At 45.9% G+C, this 15,200-nt stretch overlaps 1 protein-coding gene across 1 annotated transcript in view; it reads right to left on the minus strand.

Annotated features, from left to right (window-relative positions):
• The window catches only part of KIF5C (kinesin family member 5C), a 69,077-nt gene that overhangs the window by 43,497 nt on the left and 10,380 nt on the right, over positions 1-15,200 (minus strand). Inside the window, exon 2 of the mRNA XM_027656293.1 lies at positions 2,109-2,199. Coding sequence (XP_027512094.1) covers positions 2,109-2,199 — 91 coding nt within the window. The remainder of the gene's footprint in view (positions 1-2,108; positions 2,200-15,200) is intronic.

Genomic DNA, 15,200 nt, shown 5'->3' on the forward strand with positions numbered 1-15,200 from the left:
AAAATGCAATCCCCAGTGGTGATTCCCCACACCCCAGTGTGTTATTTCAGTATTTTATTTATTTTAGGATTTTATTATTTATTTATTGTACAGAATTTAATATTTTATTTATTGGGGGATTTTATTGGATATTTTATTTTTGGTATTTTATTTTTAGTGTTTTATTGATTATTTTGCTTTAGTATCTTCTTTAGTGTGTTTTAGGAAAAAACGCAATCCCAGTGGTGATTCCCCACATCCTAAGTGTGTATTTTCATATTTTCATATTTATTTATTTATTTATTATGTAGTATTTTATTTCTTTAATATTTTCTTTAGTGTTTTATTTCATATATTTCAGTAAAAAACACATCACTCTGTGCTCTCCCTCACTCCCTGTCTTACACTCTTCCCATCCTCTCTTTCTCTTCCTCCCCATCACTCTCCTCACTTTTTTATTCTCCTCTTCTCTCTTTTTTCCCCATTTCTCTTTTTTTCCCTTTCTTCTCCACCCCCTCCCCATCAAATTTCTACGTGGAAGGTAACTCTGAGCTCTCTTTCCAAGCAGGACTTTGGAGAGTTATTTTCCTTCCTATTTATGGCACGAAGACAATTTACTCACTGATTTAGTTCTCCCAAATCCCTCTCACCGAGGGTTTTATTCCTCTCACCATTTTCAGAGGAAACCAACTTCCACAGGGGGATATAAATCCCCTCAAACAGCCCAGTGCTGCTCCTGTCAGCTCACCCTGGAGTCCTGGAACAGCTTCCCAAACTTCCAAACAGCTGAGTGGTGAGTCAGCAACCCCAGCTGATGGTCCCTCAACTCCAGCCCCACCAGGTTTTATTAAAGGTTTACCCATCTGAAGGCAGAATTGCTGCTATCAGGCTCCCTCTGAGAAGAGGTAACTGAATTTTTATGGCTCGTTTCCACTCCCCAACAGCAACATTTTTGTTTCTGGACCTCGCCCCCGATCACCTGGGTGGGACCAGGTTGGTTTGCTCCAGGTTGTTGGAGCGGGACAACTGATTTCCTCCAGAATTGCACCCAGGGTTTGGAGCGGGGCTGCTCATTCCAAGGAGCTCTCCCCACACAGGAGCTCTGAGCAGATCCAGCTCCATCCCTAAAACCCCAGCAGGTCCTCCCACATGGCTCCAGCAGCTCCTGCACCTCTGTGCACACCCCCAGTATCTCCAGAATTCCCCAGTGTTCACCACCCAGCCTTGGCCGGCTCTGACACCATTCCCACTGTCCACACACGTGGATTTAGAAACCAAAACCCAAGGACCAAACCCAGGGAGAGCACAGGGACACCACACAAGGAACAACCAGACCAGGGACTCCTCAGAACCCCTGAGATGCTGCAACACGGTCCCAGCACCAAGGCTGAGTTCAGGAAGGGTTTGGGCAACACTCTCAGGGACAGGGGGGATTGTTGGGGTGTCTGTGCAGGGCCAGGAGTGGGACTTGATGATCCTTGTGGATGCTTTCCCACTCAGCATATTCCATGATGTTATGAATACCACCAGGGAGGGACCACCCAGCCTCAGGACCACGTGTGAGGTCTGAGGGTGATTTGGGAGGTGGGGGGTTATGGCAGGTTATTAAAATGCACCCAAAACCTCTGATTCTCGAGTGAAAATTCAACAGCTCATGAAGGTTTTGTTTCAAACAAACAGGGTGTTATCTGAGAGGCACCTGTGTTCTCATTTCAATTTTAAATGCAAGCTCTGTGCATGCAAAGCAGAAACCAGTGCTTTCTACACTCTCCTTCCATAGTCCATCCTCCCACTCCAAGGTACAGATATTCCACGCTCATCCTGGACTGAACAGCCTCACACTGCACGAAGAAAACACTTTTTGTTCCTTATGTCACAAAAAGCAACTGTTTGTGTGGAATAACACAAGGAGAAAGGAAGGAACAACTGCTGCAATTCCTTCAGCTCTTCTGTGGTTATTTTTTTTACCCAGACAAGCCCCTGAAAAAAGGAAATGCTTGGGATCACTAATTACTAAATTCCCACCCAGACACCGAAACATTTATTATCCAGTCTTTAAACAGCTTGAGGGGACAGGGAGACATCTCTTTCCCTCCCCCCAAGCAGGGATAAGCAAAGACAACACCTACCTTTAACAATCTGCTTGGCACAGGCATTATAAACTTGTTCCTGGGTTGTGTTGGGAGGTAACACTCTATCAAAGACATACGGCTTCCCTTGCTGCAAACAAAAGAGAAACTCATAAGATAAAGCACATTTAACACAGTTTATAATCCCAATTTAACAGGCATCAGGAAATGCAGCCTTTCCCACAAAGGGAGCCATTCAGTGCAATATTTTGTGGCCTAAACAGATGTGACATCTCGTGTGCTCCAAACCCATCTTTTCTGGAGCTGGCAAATAAAACGTGGCATATGTTTCCTGTGTGCTCACATTTGGGTCAGCAGGGAGGGCTGTGGGACACAATGAGCTGAAATATCAGCAAGAGTTGGTTATTTCCTCCCTCTCCTGGGAGTTACAGGGGAACAGCCACGGAAATATTGAGGGGAATAGCCATGTAAATATTGGGGGAATAACCATGGTAATATTGGGGAATAACCACATAAATATTGGGGGAATAGTCACATAAATATTGGGGGAATAGTCACATAAATATTGGGGGATAGCCATGTAAATACTGGGGGAATAACCACATAAATATTGGGGGAATAGCCATGTAAATACTGGGGGGATGTCCATGGAAATATTGGAGGAATAGCCACATAAACATTGGGGGGATAGTCATGTAGATATTGGGGGAATAATAATGTAAATACTGGGGGGACAGCCATGGAAATATTGGGGGAATAACCATGGTAATATTGGGGGAATAGCCACATAAATATTGGGGGGATAGCCATGTAAATATTGGGGGAATAACCACATAAATATTGGGGGAACAGCCATGGAAATACTGGGAGGAAAGCCATGGAAATATTGGGGGAATAACCATATAAATACTGGGGTAATAACCACATAAATACTGGGGGGATATCCATATAAATACTGGGGGGATAGCCATGTAAATATTGGGGGGATAGCCATGTTAATATTGGGGGAACAGCCATGGAAATATTGAGGGAACAGCCATGTAAATATTGGGGGAATAACCATGTAAATATTGGGGGAATAACCATGGAAATATTGGGGGAATAGCCATGTAAATATTAGGAGAATAACCACATAAATATTGGGGAGGATATCCATGTAAATATTGGGGGAATAGCCATGGAAATATTTGCAAAGGGTTTGCTGCTCATCACTGAAAACTAGGGAGAGATTTGGCGTGAGAAAAGCACTCAGAGCTGAGAGAATCTGGAGTTTGCAGGTCCTGAGTGCTGGTTCTGCCGAGCCTGGGGTGGCCCAGCCCAGTCCCAGTACTCTACTGGTTTCATTTCTAGGCTAAACATGTAAATGTGTCAATAAAACCCCCGATTAGACCCAAACCAAGTTTGTTTTTTATTCAGAAGTCATCGTGATTTTTACCCTCAGCCCCAACAAACAACGAGATGCTTGTGTGGAAACCCCACAGTGACATTTTGGACCATTTCCCCTTGGAGCTGCCCCGATTCCCAGGTGACACCAGGACTGACACTTATTCATATGGATACAACCTGCACACGCATTTTGATTCCTCTTTGCAGCGAGTCTAATGGGTTACAAGAGAAACACGCATCACCACCCCTAAAAATAGAGCTGCCTGACACTTAAAAGGCCAATCAATCCTTCAGACAGCAGCTCTGCTCCCTACAACCCAACAACAAGCACGATATTTGCATTTAAAACACGCACCCTCTGTTTAAAGCTGCACTAAGAGGACGTGTAACATCCTTCTCATCTGCCATCAGAGACCTGACACCGACTTAACGAGGCCTTCAAAGCTATCGAGGTGGCTGGTACCCGATGCAGGAGGTTGTTCTGTGGTGGGGATGTGCCACTCGTGTGCCACTCCAGCAGCTGTTCCAATGCCCTGCTCAATTAACCATTTTTGTCACACTTTGATTCGACTTCAAGCAGATCAGGAGCTTCCCCGCTCCCTGAAACTCGGCTGAGCAGCAGCCTCGGGGGAGAAGGAGACAGGGAGGTGTTGGATGGCTGAGTGTGTGCCTTGTGTTTCACCCCAGGATTTTGGAAATCAAGGGTAAGGAGGCAATTTATAAGTTGTTTAGTAAATAATTTGTGGGTTTGTACTGAAAACTGGGACACCCCAAGCACCCACTCGGTGAGACACAACCCCAAAGAGGTGACTCAGACCAAGATCACTGATGCAGCCCCTGATCCCAGTTTGTTCATATTTTGTCCTGGGATTTCAGAACTCAGGGATAAGAAGGCAATTTATAAGCTGTAAATAATTTAGAGTAAATAATTTGTGGGTTTGTGCTGAAAACTGGGCCACCCAAGCACCCACACAACCCCAAAGAGGTGCCTCGAGCCAACACCACTGACACAACCCCTAATCCCAGTGCAATGTGTGTTCATGTTTCACCCCAGCATTTCAGAACTCAAGGATAGCAAGGCAATTTATAAGTTGTTTAGTAAATAATTTGTGGGTTTCTATTGAAAACTGGGCCACCCCAAGTACCCACTTGGTGAGACACAACCCTGACAAGGAGACTCAGACCAACATCACTGATGTTCATCCTGCAGCCCCTGATCCCAGTGTGTTCATATTTTGTCCTGGGATTTCAGAACTCAGGGATGAGAAGGCAATTTATAAGTTGTTTAGTAAATAATTTGTGGGGTTTTGCTGGCATGAGGTGAACACGGGGACACCCAAGTACCCACTTGGTGAGACACAACCCTGACAAGGAGACTTGGACCAACACCACTGATGCAGCCCCTGACCCCAGTGTGTTCATATTTTGTCCTGGGATTTCAGAACTCAGGGATGACAAGGCAATTTTTAAGTTGTTTAGTAAACAATTTGTGGGTTTGTGCTGAAAACTGGGCCACCCCAAGCACCCACTTGGTGAGACACAACCCCAAAGAGGCGACTGGGACCAACACAACTGATGCAGCCCCCAATCCCAGGTCTCACTCCCAGGAATGTGGGGGCACCCAGACAGCACCCACCCCAAACTCTGCCTTTCCACAGCTCCTCATGGCCAGTGCACACTGTGGCTCTCAGTAAGACAGAGCTCTTCACTCCCAGGATGAAAAGGGCTGCCCAGCCCTGCTATAACTATTCCAGAACAATGGAACTTTTTGCTTCCTTATTCCCATTTTGCTCATCCCAAGCACTTAGGCAATAATCCCCAACTCAAGAGGCCGAAACCCACATGGACACACAACCCCAGACATCCCCTTATCCCATTTATTTCCTTCATGAGGCTTAGAGAGCAATGTCAGCTCATCATCCCACCATGGGAAGCACAGCACTCCGGGCAAACACCGCTCTGGTACAGTCAATCCAGCTCTTCCAGTGCCTGGAATGTCAGAGAGCCCCCCCCCAAAAAAGCAATCCCATCATAACTGTGCTCCACTGCCTGCAAAGTGTTATTTATCTGCCAGACTGAGAAGCTGCACATGTAAAGCAGCAACTCACGGATCAGATTTCTTCCCGGGGATTTTTGTTTGGGAAGCTGAAAGGCTGGAAAACTCATCCCTAGTACCTGAAGAAAATAAATGGATGTGAAGGACAAAATGACTGCACAAAATGAGAGCAGTTATGGGGTTTTTGGGGGGGGATTTTGTGCTTCACCTCCACAAAGGCAACTAAAGGCTCATGCTCTGTCCCATGAGGGAGGGAAGAGGGACAGACCCTCTGCCCACCCTCAGCTTGAGGGTTTACACTTCTTTTTCTCTGCCACCACTTCTTTTCCATCCTAAACTCCCTCAACCCTGCTCAACCCCCTTCTCCTCACCTTCACCACCAGCTCCTCGTACTCCTCCCTCATTCCTTGTTCAGGAGTTCCTGCCTGGATCTCTGATGTTGGAGAAATGTTGGGCTCTCCCCGTGTCCCCCCCTCACCCTGTCCAGCTTTGGGACCCTTCCTTCTGTCTCCTCGTGCTCCTCTCCTCACCACAGCTCCAGGTTTTTATGTTTTGGGGTGGGGTTTTTCGGTTTTTTTCCCTGTTATTGTTATAATCTCTTAATTTTTTCACAGACTTCCCTCAAAGGCAACAAAAGCCAAACCCACCCTACAAAAAGAACACGCTGGCAGATCCAAAAGGTTTGCTCCAAAACAGAGAGGGAGGGTGAGCAACCACAAACATCCTCTGGACTTTTAGCCTGATCCCAAGCAGTCCATTTTTTTCCTCCCCATTGTCATCTTCAGAAATAACATCACTGTTGCTTGTTTTTTTTTCAAATGTAACTCAGCTTGAATTAAACACCAAAATCAGGAAGCAATTCGAGGAAGCAATAAGCAGCCAGAAATAAAATGTTATTTTCTGAGCTATGCCAACGATTTTATCCGTGCACCTCCTCCATACATTATTTTCCAAACTTTCTCATTACATGCAGTGTATTATCTCTCATACATAAATCACATCTTCCTTCCTATGCAATTGCTTCCTACAGTCCCCCTGACAATCTGTTCCATTAACTTGTGCCACTGCTGCATAATGGCTGGGATAAGTGCTCCAATCCACCCACACAATTCCTGCTGAAGTTGTATTGACAGCAAGACGGATTCTGCTCTGGCCCTTCAATAGCACCAAGGATTGTCTTCATAGATATTGCCAATTATTATTTCACTGGCTTAATGTTTTCAAGGTTTCCTATTGAGTTTATAGGCTTGGTATTTTAAAAGAAAAAAAAAAAAGGAGGATTTCACAAGTACCAAAAGGATTTTAACCATAAATTCCAAATTTACCAAATTTCACAAGCACCATCACAGAGCTGTACTGTCAGCAGAAGCTAATGCAGTCTCAATTTAAAAAAATTAAGATAACCAAATATATTTCCAGTTCAAAACATAAATAAAATAAAATACCTCTCAACTCTCCGAAATTCCACCCAGACAGGAAATGAGGAGTTCTCAGTGCTAAGAATGAGAAGCCCTAATATAATTCCATGATTAAATCCCTGTGATCTTCAGGTAGAAGTTGAGGGTCGACTCCACCCCTGGATTGTGAGATGACACCTCACCTTCAGGCATCTGAATCCACAGCCCCATCCCCAAAGTCCTCCTAAAAACCATGGGCAGGGTGAGGTGGCTCAGGACAGAATTCCCAAGAGCCAGCAGAGAGCTCAGGGATAGAATTGCTCAAGTAGAAAAGAGGAAGAGAGAATACAAAACACTGGGTTTCTTTGATTTTGGGGGGCTGTGAGGAGACATTCGGGTGTGATGAGGAGTTTTAGCCTGAAGCCATCCCCTAAAATTAGAGATATCACCCAGATTTCTCACAGGATAAACACAAGTTTGTTCTGCTTCAGCAGACAACGCATCCCAAGGAGCACAAGAGCACAGAGGCAGGAGGGGGTCCCAGAGAAGTTTCCCAGAGAAGCTGTGGCTGCCCCTGGATCCCTGGAAGTGCCCAAGGCCACGTTGGAGTAACCTGGGCTAGTGGAAGGTGTCCCTGCCCATGGCAGGGGGTGGCACTGTATGGGCTTTAGGGTCCCATTCCAACCCAAACCTCTCTGGGATGCTCTGAGCCAGGAAGAGCCATCCTGACAGGGCAACATTTCAGGATGATACCAGAGTTTAGGGATGCCTGTGGGAGGACAAAGCCAGGAAAAGGGAGTGATGTGGGTGATTTAAGGAGGAACCAACATGGGATGAAGGGGGAAAAGCCCCAGCTCTGTGAGGAGGCTGCTGGTCACCCAGCTTGTCTGGCTGTGCCCCACATCCCATCAGCACAGTCCTATCCTCCTCCAGAATTCCTTTCTAACTCTCTTCCTGGGTGAGGGACTTCACTCTGGGTGCATCCATGTTTATGGGAACCTAAGGACCAGCAACCAAAGTGGGACCACAGGTCACAAGGTCCATGTGTCCATGCTTCCAGCTGCATCCCTGTGCCAGGAGGTCTGGAAAGGGGCTCAGCAGGAGCAGGAGGGTTCTTTTCCCCCCTTTATCCCTGTGAAAGAGCTGCAGTGAGTCGTGGGATCATCAGCTCGGGAAAGCTTTTGGTCCCAGGGCTCAGTTTATCGGACAAATCGTTTGGCAAACCGTGACCATGCTGAATCCCTGTCACTGTTATCCTGGCTCCCTGTCCAGCTCCAAGAGTTTTATTGATGCAGTTGGAATGATCTCTGAGTGGGTTTGACTGGCTGCACACGATGCCACTGCCAGAGCACCCAGGTAACAGCACCACGTGACGTGCAGCAGCTTAATTAACGTGGCAAATTATTTCCCAGATAAGTTTTCCCTCCCCTAAGTGCTCTTGTAGGAAAGGTTTTATAAATAAAAGATGTGTAATTGCAGGCCTGGAAGATAGAATTTTTCAGAGAGGGGAGAAAGCAAATTATCACCAGTGGCAATTCCATTTTTCAGTCCAGGCACGTCCTGCAATGCGCTGAGTTTCTCCTGCAGAAGGTGGAATAAAACACATTCCTTCCCTCCAGCCCAGAGAGCAGGAATTCAAGTCTTCACTCCCTTTGAAAATGCAGAGGCCACATTTACTGAACACTTCCTCCATTCCCAAGTGGGATAAATAGCTGGCCCTGCAAATCCCCCTTGGAATTGCACTGAACTTATGAGACAGAGGGAATTCTTTTCCCCACAAGCTACAGAGGTTCTGCAGCTCCAGGGTTGTTGTTACTGTTTTGTTGGCAAAGCCCAAGAAATAAACAGGCTCTATTCTCCTAAAGCCATTTATCTCTACTGAGAATCAAAAACATGGTTACAAACAGAGGGAGAAAACAGAAGTATGTAAGAAAAGCAGTTAAATTCAGTTATTATGTTAAATTCAGTTTATGTTCATGTTTTCCCCTTATTCAGTTGCACTGACTAAGGAAATGCCACTGCCATCCCAATCCATTTTCTGTGTCATCTTACCCTATAAAAACATTGGAACAGCAGCAAATCACCCAGTGGATGAAATTTCAGAATTTGCCTGAGTTAAAAAAAAAAAAAAAGGAAATTTATTCAGAATAAACCTGAATACGCCAAACAGTCATATCAAGTTGTCCAAAAAAAAAAAAAAAAAAAAAAGCTTAAATCTTGCTAATATTCCCAAAAACTCACTTGGAAAATAAATTAAACCATGTATGATCAGGCACTGCAGAGCAATCTGAGACAAACTCAGCATTACTTTTGCATAGAGGGCTTAATTATTGATCAACTTTATGAATATTTCTGTGGAGCTGATGGAGTTTGGCTCGTGGCCAGTGATCCACTTTTAGCTCTCCCTACCAGCAGAAAGAACCTTTAACTCCTTGAGAAAAAAAAAAAAAAAGAAAAAACAACATTTCAGAAAGCCTTATTTTATTTTGCTAAAGATCTGCAATTTAGGAAATCAAACCTTAGAAGTTTATTTTAAAACCTGTCTTACACATGAAAAAAAGGCTCTTAAAGAAACTTTATATGAATTTTAAGTATAAAGAGCTCCCAAAACAAAGGCAACTGTTAAATAATTCTCTTGAGCAACATTTTTTATAGTTCTGACACAGCAATACTCCGAGTCACAGCTCTCTCATTATTATTATTGACTTGTATTGGTGCAAACCAGTGTAAGTTATCCAAATTTTTCCTGGTTTTTACCAGGCTCCAGCATTCCAAACAACCTACCCTACTTCCTTGTAGCAATGCAATAAGAGAATCTGACAATTTATTCTGTACATAAAACAATGCAAACTAACAGCTTAGAAAGGAAATACAGAAAATATTCTTTGGAGAAGAGAAAGTAAATTCAGGAAGCCTGAGATTCCTCCACCTAAAGGTCTTGGGATTCTAGGAGCAGTTGAGAATGAAAACAATGAATATTAGGAAAAGTTTATTCCCAGAGAGGGTGATCAAGCACTGGAAGAGGCTCCCAGGAAAGTGGTGGAGTCCCCATCCCTGGAGAGGGATTTAAAAGCCATGTGGATGTGGCACTTGGGGACCTGGGGCAGCGGGGCAGTGCTGGGGGAATGGTTGGATTGATGCTCTTAAAAGGGCTTTTCCAAACCAAACCATCCTGTGATTTTTGTGATTCATTTCTATTTTGTAAAATTCAGTACTCCAAAACCGGTTTGAAACGGCTGGTTTTTGGTTATCTGGAGAACACCGTGATTTTCTTTCACCAAAAATTACAGTTTCACAGCCAGAAAACAACACAGGAAAGCCCCCCCCTCAGGCAGCATCCCGGGGCAGCAACAGAAGAGGGGTCAGACAAGGCCATTGTGGGTGGGGACTGTGGGAATAAGCTGCGTGGAGCAGGTTGTCAGGGTCTAGAATACCCCAACAAAAAAGCAGAACAGGTGAATATTTCAAAACAAAGCAGTTTTGGTGACGGTCCCGAGAAAGCTCCGCCTGCAGAGCACAAACCAGCCCAAACTACATCTCAATTCTGCCCTGGCAGCCTCTGTGTTAATCTCTGCTTTGTTAAACATATCACTTGCAGATTTATGGGGCAACTGGGTGGCTCAGGAGATTAGTAATGGGATCCTGAGCGCTGCCAGTCGAGGATTCAAATCCACCTCGGGTCAGGAGGGGTCACAACCAAACCAGAGGGCACCGCCAGCCCTGGGAGCAGCTTTGTTGTCAGCGTGCTCTGAAAAGCAAGGGATGGAGGGGGATCAGGGAATAATCCTCATCACTGGTCGTGGGGTGTCCCGTCAGGGTGGATAAATCCTGGAAAAGGGAACAAGGGAGGTCCTTGCACCCCACTGCCCGCGCTTGTTCCGTGGAGAAAGCGCTTCCCAAGCACACTGTGACACTTGCAACTGGGCTTTAGTCTCGTTCAGGGATTAATCCAGAGCCACTAATTCACTGTGTGGGTGAATCCTGAGGGGGGAATTTCTGGGGGGTCTCAATTCCTGAGGGGTCACCTTGAGTGCTGTGTCCAGTTCTGGGCCCCTCAGGAAGGACATTGAGGGGCTGGAGCAGGTCCAGAGAAGGGCAACAAGGCTGGGGAAGGGACTGGAGCACAAGTCCTATGAGGAGAGGCTGAGGGAGCTGGGGCTGTTCAGCCTGGAGAAGAGGAGGCTCAGGGGAGACCTCCTCACTCTCTGCAACTCCCTGACAGGAGGGGGGAGCCGGGGGGGGGTTGGTCTCTTTTCCCAGGCAACCATCAGCAAGACAAGAGGGCTCGGTCTTAAGCTGTGCCAGGGGAGGGTTAGGTTGGATATTAGAAAGAATTTCTTTAAAGAGAGAGTGCTCAGCCATTGGAATGGGCTGCCCAGGGAAGTGGTGGATTCTCCATCCCTGGAGATTTCTAAGAAGAGACTGGATGTGGCATCTGTGCCATGGCCTAGTAACCATGGTGGTAGTGGATCAAGGGTTGGACTTGATGATCTCAGAGGTCCCTTCCAACCCAGCTGATTCTATGAAAACTGTGCTGGCACTCCCACCAGCAGCGAGCCCAGGCAGGTCTCTGCTCCCCAAACCAACTTCTGAGGAGCCAAAGCACCCCCTGTGTGATGGCCACGGCAAGAACGTGGTTCTGCACCAAACAGAGCTGAGTGTTCTCATCCCACCCTCACCAACAGCAACTGTAGGACCAACAGCAACACTGGGACGTGTAGATTTATTTTCCTCTGCCCTCAAGAACTGAAAATCTCGAGTATTCCAAAGTCCAGGCTAGTAGAATCCAAGACATTCATAACCTAATGGAGTAACCATACCCCAGAGCTCAGGAAACAACCCTCAGCCCTTGATATCTTGCTGGTTGAGTGTGTTCCTGATTCACAGAGCAACCATAACCCCAGAGCTCAGGAAACAACCCCTCGATGCCTTTGCTGGTCGAGTTTGTTCCTGATTCACTGGGAGACCAGTAACAACAACTCAGACTCACTTCCTCATTTTACAGACTGAGGCACTAAACTCCAGGAGTGCTGGAAGCTGGAATGTTTACAGACCTGATGCTGCAGCAGGATTTTAAAACCCTACAGTGTAGCTGCTCTGCACCAGCCTCCTTTCATGCAATTTAATTAAAACTCGGACAAGTACAGAAGGAGAACGACAGAATGTACTTCCCTCTACCTCTTCCACTGAAAAGGGATACTCAAAAGAAGAACTGAAAGGGCAGAAAGCAGCACAGGTTTTACCCACAGAGATATTTGATGCACGGCTGCCCCAAAATTACCTTTTTCTTTTTTTGCAGCTGGATCAGTTGAGGCCTTGACCTGCATCTGTTGGAGACATTCAGCTCTGCAGCTCAAGGAGTGCTGGAACAGCCACGACTTGGGGATGGAAGGGCCTTGAGATGTCAAGGCTGGCAGAGCAATTACAAACTAATGCAGACAAGTTGCTCCTGGCAACAAAGCTCTTCAGGCACAGAGGGAGAACAGCCTTCACTGCACAGACCCTGCACGGGCAGGGCCACTCTGAGGGGCCTCTGGGCACCCTCCACCTCTCCCTGTCCTGGTTCTGCAGCCCTGCCAGTTCCGTGTCCCACAAGCTCAAAGCTTGTTTAGCAAGAACAGAGAGGAAAATCAGCTGTTCCAAGAAGGAAGGCACCAGAATGTCAGTGTTTGAGCCCCATCACAAGATCACTGACCTCCCTTCCCTCTGGTAACTCTTTATAGAATCCTGAAATATCCTGAGCGGGAAGGGACCCACAAGGACCATCCATCCAACCCCTGGCCCTGCACAGACACCCCAACAATCCCTCCCTGTCCCTCAGAGTGTTGTCCAAACCCTCCTGGAGCTCTGGCAGCCTTGGGGCCGTGCCCAGTGCCCTGGGGAGCCTGGTCAGTGCCAACCACCCTCTGGGGGAAGAACCTTTTCCTGAGATCCAACCTAAAAATTCCCTGGGGTCCTGTTCCTGTTCACACAGGGCACAGATTGGAGTGAGGATGTCGAAGACCCCAGTGAGATCTCCCTTCAGTCTCCCTCAGCCTGCTCACAAAGCCCCTGCAGAACCTTCCCCATCCTCCTTTGGATGCTCTCTCATGGCTTAATGTCTTTTTTAAACCGTAGTGCCCAAAAACTTCCACCAATTTTTTTTTTTTTTACCTCCTGATTCTTATCCCAGTTTGCCCAGTGTGTTCTCCCAGTTTGCCCAGTTTCTTCTCCCCCTTCACTACACCCAGTTTCAGAGAGATGGGGGTGCAGAAGAGAGAGCACAGCTCCCCCAAAACCCCCCCAGCACAGCCAGACACAAACCCTTGTCACTTGGAGCCCAGCTCCTCTCACCCTGTTCCTCTTACCTCTGTGTAAGGAGGAACCTGCTCACTCCCCATCCACAACCTCACAACAAGCTTCTGCTTCTTGCACTGATTTCCTTCCATCCCTCATTCCCTCTGGATTTAATAAAAGAACAGAAGTTTTACTTGACTTATTCAAACCTCACAATTTCAGCGCCAGCCATCCAAGTCTCCCTCAAGCACAAGCATGGGGGGATCAGGTAGTTATTAAAAATATATATATAAATTTTAATAATATTTTAAAAAACGTAATAGGACCAGGTAATTATTAAAAATATACACATAAATTTTAATAATATTAAAAAAAAACTTAATGGGAACCTGCTAAATGGAGACCCCAATGCTCTTTGTCAAACCCAGGTGTTTGTGGGACTGGGATCACGGTGCTGCAGAGCTTGGTTTGGAAATCCTCAGCAATCCTACCCCAGTCAAGGCACTCTTATTTGTACCTCTAGTTCATAAAAAAATCCTGTACGGTGATTAGACAAGTAGAGACAAAAATATTCCTTACAAACCAGAATTACCGTTTCCTCTCTTTTTTACACCAGTTGTCAGGAGGAAAACGGAGCATTTAGCAATCTGGTTTTTGCATCTCTGATAAGTTAATTCATCACTGATAAATGAAATCAATCATCAAGAAATTCAGAATTGTTTAAATCTCGTTCAAAACCCAAGGTCCCAACCTGGCTCTGCATTTGGCAGCAAAAAATATTTACACCACCTTGGCCCACACTGAGAAACTGGTGGTGACAAGCTGGGCTTTCCTGGACAGCTGGCAAAGGGTTCTGAGTGTGTTACTACACAGACTGCAGCTCAGACAGTTGAATAGGAACATATTGAATATATATATATGAATAAAAGTGGTATTATTGAGTTAGGTAAAACACACCACACCCAGGCACACATAGCAAAACACCCTCTGTGAACTCTGTAAGGACAAAAAGCTGTAGAATTTCCTTTTCAGATGCACTGCCTGGACCTTCTTTGGTCATTTTGGGGGCTTTTTATGAGCAAAAAAACCAGATTTTCTGGCTCATAACCCCTCCTGTGCTCTCCCTGCAGCTAGAAATGCATTACAGCTCTCCCAGCACAGAGATGAGATCAGCAGAGGAGCCCCACTTTCTGCTAAATTATCCAGAAAGGGCCTGGAATTATCTGCCAGTAATTCCATTATCAGATTTAGCAATGCTGATGTATTCCCTCTGCAATTCCCAAATCCTCAGAGCAGGGTGCAGCCCCTGCCATGTTCCCTTCCCTGAGCTCAGTGATGGTGTTCAGCACTTGTATCCATGAGTGAAAGTTCTGGTGCTGCTTCCTGACACAGGGGAAATGAGGGAAGGACCTGCAAAATGAGTCATGTAAACACACGACCTGTTCTTATGTAAATCATCATTCATATTCTGATTTTTTTCTACAGCAGAGACAAACAGAACCTGGAACACACTGGGGGCTGGCAATTAGCAGGAGGTAAGGAGGGTGCAAATAATCATGAAGACCTTTTGTTTTCATCAATATAAAGCAGTTGCTCTTCCTGTTAAGCCACAACCTGCAGGATTTCAGCCTCAAGCCACCCTCAGCACTTGGCACTGCTTCAAAAAAAAGCCAAACCAAACAAAAACCAACCCCTTAATCCTGAAGCCACCGAGGTCTCATCTCCCCCATCGTTGATGCTTGTCCAATTTACAATTCCAGGATCCCAAAGCCTCTGAAAGCTACTCCCAGTGGCAGGTTTTAATAATAATAATAACAATAATAATAATAATAATAATAATAATAATAATAAAAGGCAAAAATAAAAAGCAAGTGGTTTTTGTTACACAAACCAGCTCAGCCTTGGAGGTCACTGGTAAATGAGTAAGATCTCCTCTCCATCTGATCCTTCTCCTGTATCCAAGAGGAGGGGATAACTGTTCATGGAAGGAGGGATAACTGTTCATGGAAGGAGGAT

The sequence above is a fragment of the Corapipo altera genome, unplaced genomic scaffold (genome assembly GCF_003945725.1).
Source record: "Corapipo altera isolate COAL_440 unplaced genomic scaffold, ASM394572v1 68, whole genome shotgun sequence".
Lineage (NCBI taxonomy): Eukaryota > Metazoa > Chordata > Aves > Passeriformes > Pipridae > Corapipo > Corapipo altera.